The sequence below is a fragment of the Centruroides vittatus genome, unplaced genomic scaffold, assembly GCF_030686945.1.
Source record: "Centruroides vittatus isolate TY-2023 unplaced genomic scaffold, ASM3068694v2 contig_660, whole genome shotgun sequence".
Classification (NCBI taxonomy): domain Eukaryota; kingdom Metazoa; phylum Arthropoda; class Arachnida; order Scorpiones; family Buthidae; genus Centruroides; species Centruroides vittatus.
Genome location: NW_027122413.1, coordinates 168,516 through 170,889, shown reverse-complemented (window position 1 = coordinate 170,889; position 2,374 = coordinate 168,516). Strand labels below are relative to the sequence as shown.

At 41.5% G+C, this 2,374-nt stretch overlaps 1 protein-coding gene across 1 annotated transcript; it reads left to right on the top strand.

Annotated features, from left to right (window-relative positions):
* Window positions 1–312: 312 nt before the first annotated feature.
* On the top strand, window positions 313–2,115 carry LOC136980048 (protein FAM200C-like). The gene has a single exon (XM_067276096.1). The coding sequence runs from the start codon at window positions 313–315 to the stop codon at window positions 2,113–2,115; it is 1,803 nt and encodes a 600-aa protein (XP_067132197.1).
* The last annotated feature ends 259 nt before the right edge of the window (window positions 2,116–2,374 follow it).

Genomic DNA, 2,374 nt, shown 5'->3' with positions numbered 1-2,374 from the left:
CTACATAACGTGTGTTCTATTGGAAAACTAACTTCTCTTACTCTCTAACTTCTACTACTCTCTAACTGAAATGAAGTGAAGAGGTCCCAATCGAATACACGTATAAACGACCTGCAAGACGGTCAAGCACACACCCGACTCATACGTTCGTGATGACACGCCCCACTCGGCTATCATTGGCTGCGGGTGATCACGCAACATCGCTTGGCCTTTCTATGCTGCAGGAAATTTGGTGCGCCCAGTATTCAAATTGTGACTGTCGTGATTGTACGTCGTGTGATTTCTTTTTTAATATTTTAATCCCTTCATACTATGTCGAGCAAAAAAAGAAAGTGGTCGGACGAATATGTACAATATCGATTCACATGTATAACGGAACGTGATGGGAGTCAGCGTCCTTGTTGCATGATTTGCAATGCCAAGTTGAGCAATTCTAGTCTAGCACCGGCAAAACTAAGAGAACACTTCTTTAATCTGCATGGAAATTACAAAAATACAACACTCGCTGAATTCAAGGTGAAGAGGGCCAGATTTGATGAAAAGGGTAGTCTGCCTGTCCTCGGCTTTGTACCCATCGATAAACCGATCCTTACAGCATCGTACGAAGTCGCTTACCTTATCGCAAAGCAGGGCAAACCACACAATATTGGTGAAAAACTCATAAAACCAGCCGTGTTGAAGATGGCGAATATCATGCTGGGAAAAGCGGCTGAAGTTAAGTTATCCCAAATTCCTCTTTCAAATGACACCATCAGTGACAGAATAGACGACATGAGCAAAGATATCTTGGCCCAAGTAGTTGCAGATCTGATTTCAAGCCCGGCAAAATTCAGCCTTCAACTCGACGAAATTACAGACGTTTCCAATCTAAGTCAGCTTGCAGTATTTGTGCGCTATGTGAAAGACGACGTTATAAAGGAAGATTTTTTATTATGTAAGCCTCTTACAACAACAACTAAGGCAGCCGATGTAAAGAAACTTGTGGATGACTTCTTCAAAGAAAATAATCTTTTGTGGGATATGGTTTCTGCAGTTTGTTCGGACGGAGCTCCAGCCATGCTGGGAAGAAAGTCTGGTTTTGGTGCGCTAGTGAAAGCCGATGCACCACACATCGTTGTTACACATTGTATTCTACACAGGCATGCATTGGCAACAAAAACCATGCCTCCAAAACTGGCAGAAGTCTTAAAAATTGTAGTGGAATGCGTGAACTATGTGCGAAATAGTGCTCTGAGGCACCGCATCTTCAAGGAGTTGTGTAAAGAAATGGGGTCTGAATTCGAGGTACTTCTGTACCATTCAAACGTTCGGTGGTTATCCCGGGGACAGGTTCTGAATCGTGTTTTTGCCCTACGTGAGGAATTAGCCCTGTTTTTGCAAGAGCACCAACATGGTCATGCATATTGCTTCAAAAATTCTGAATTTATTCTCATGCTTGCGTACATGGCTGATATCTTCGCAGCTCTCAATCATCTGAATCAACAGATGCAGGGCGGTGGTGTCAACATCATCGAAGCGGAAGAAGCCCCGAAGACGTTTCAAAAAAAGCTACCGTTGTGGAAACGACGAATAGAAAACGGTAACTTTGCAAACTTTACCCTGCTAGACGAATGTGTAAATAAGAATTATGATGTGCCTGGAATCGGAGATATTTCTGTATCGGGGGAACTGAAGCTCGCAATTTCCATGCACTTAGACGAGCTTGCAAAGTCTCTTGAAGGGTACTTCCCTTCAAGAGAGTTATATCCAGCATGGGTGAGGCAGCCGTTTACGTTTGATGTTGAGAAAACAGATGTCAATGATACATACCTGGATGAAATCATTGAAATTCAGCAGAGCCAGGTTCAACAGCAACTCTTCAAAACAACAACGCTCTCATCGTTTTGGTGCCACCAAATAGTAACGTACTCTGATATTGCGAAGAAAGCTCTGGAGATTTTGATACCGTTTGTGACAACATATTTTTGCGAGCAATCCTTTTCGAGGATGCTGGACCTTAAAACGAAGAAAAGGAACAGACTTAGTTGCGAAAATGACATGCGAGTGGCACTTTCCAAGGTAAAGCCTCGCATTTCCGAACTGGTGTCTAAAAGGCAACAGCAGCAGTCACACTGATTTTAAATTTTGTTCTTTGTTCTTAATGTTTTGTTCTTTGTTTGTAATGTTTTGTTCTGTAATGGTTTTGTTTATTTTGTGGACCAATAAAATATATACGTATGTTTTGAATTTGAAAAATTATATTTTATTTTTCCAATTAAAAGGGGTTCGGTGAATGCTCATATGAAACTGATGGGGTTCGGTACCTCCAGCAAGGTTAAGAACCACTGCTGTATACCAATAACAGAAAATTGTCCATGTTTCTTTATTTGTTTAA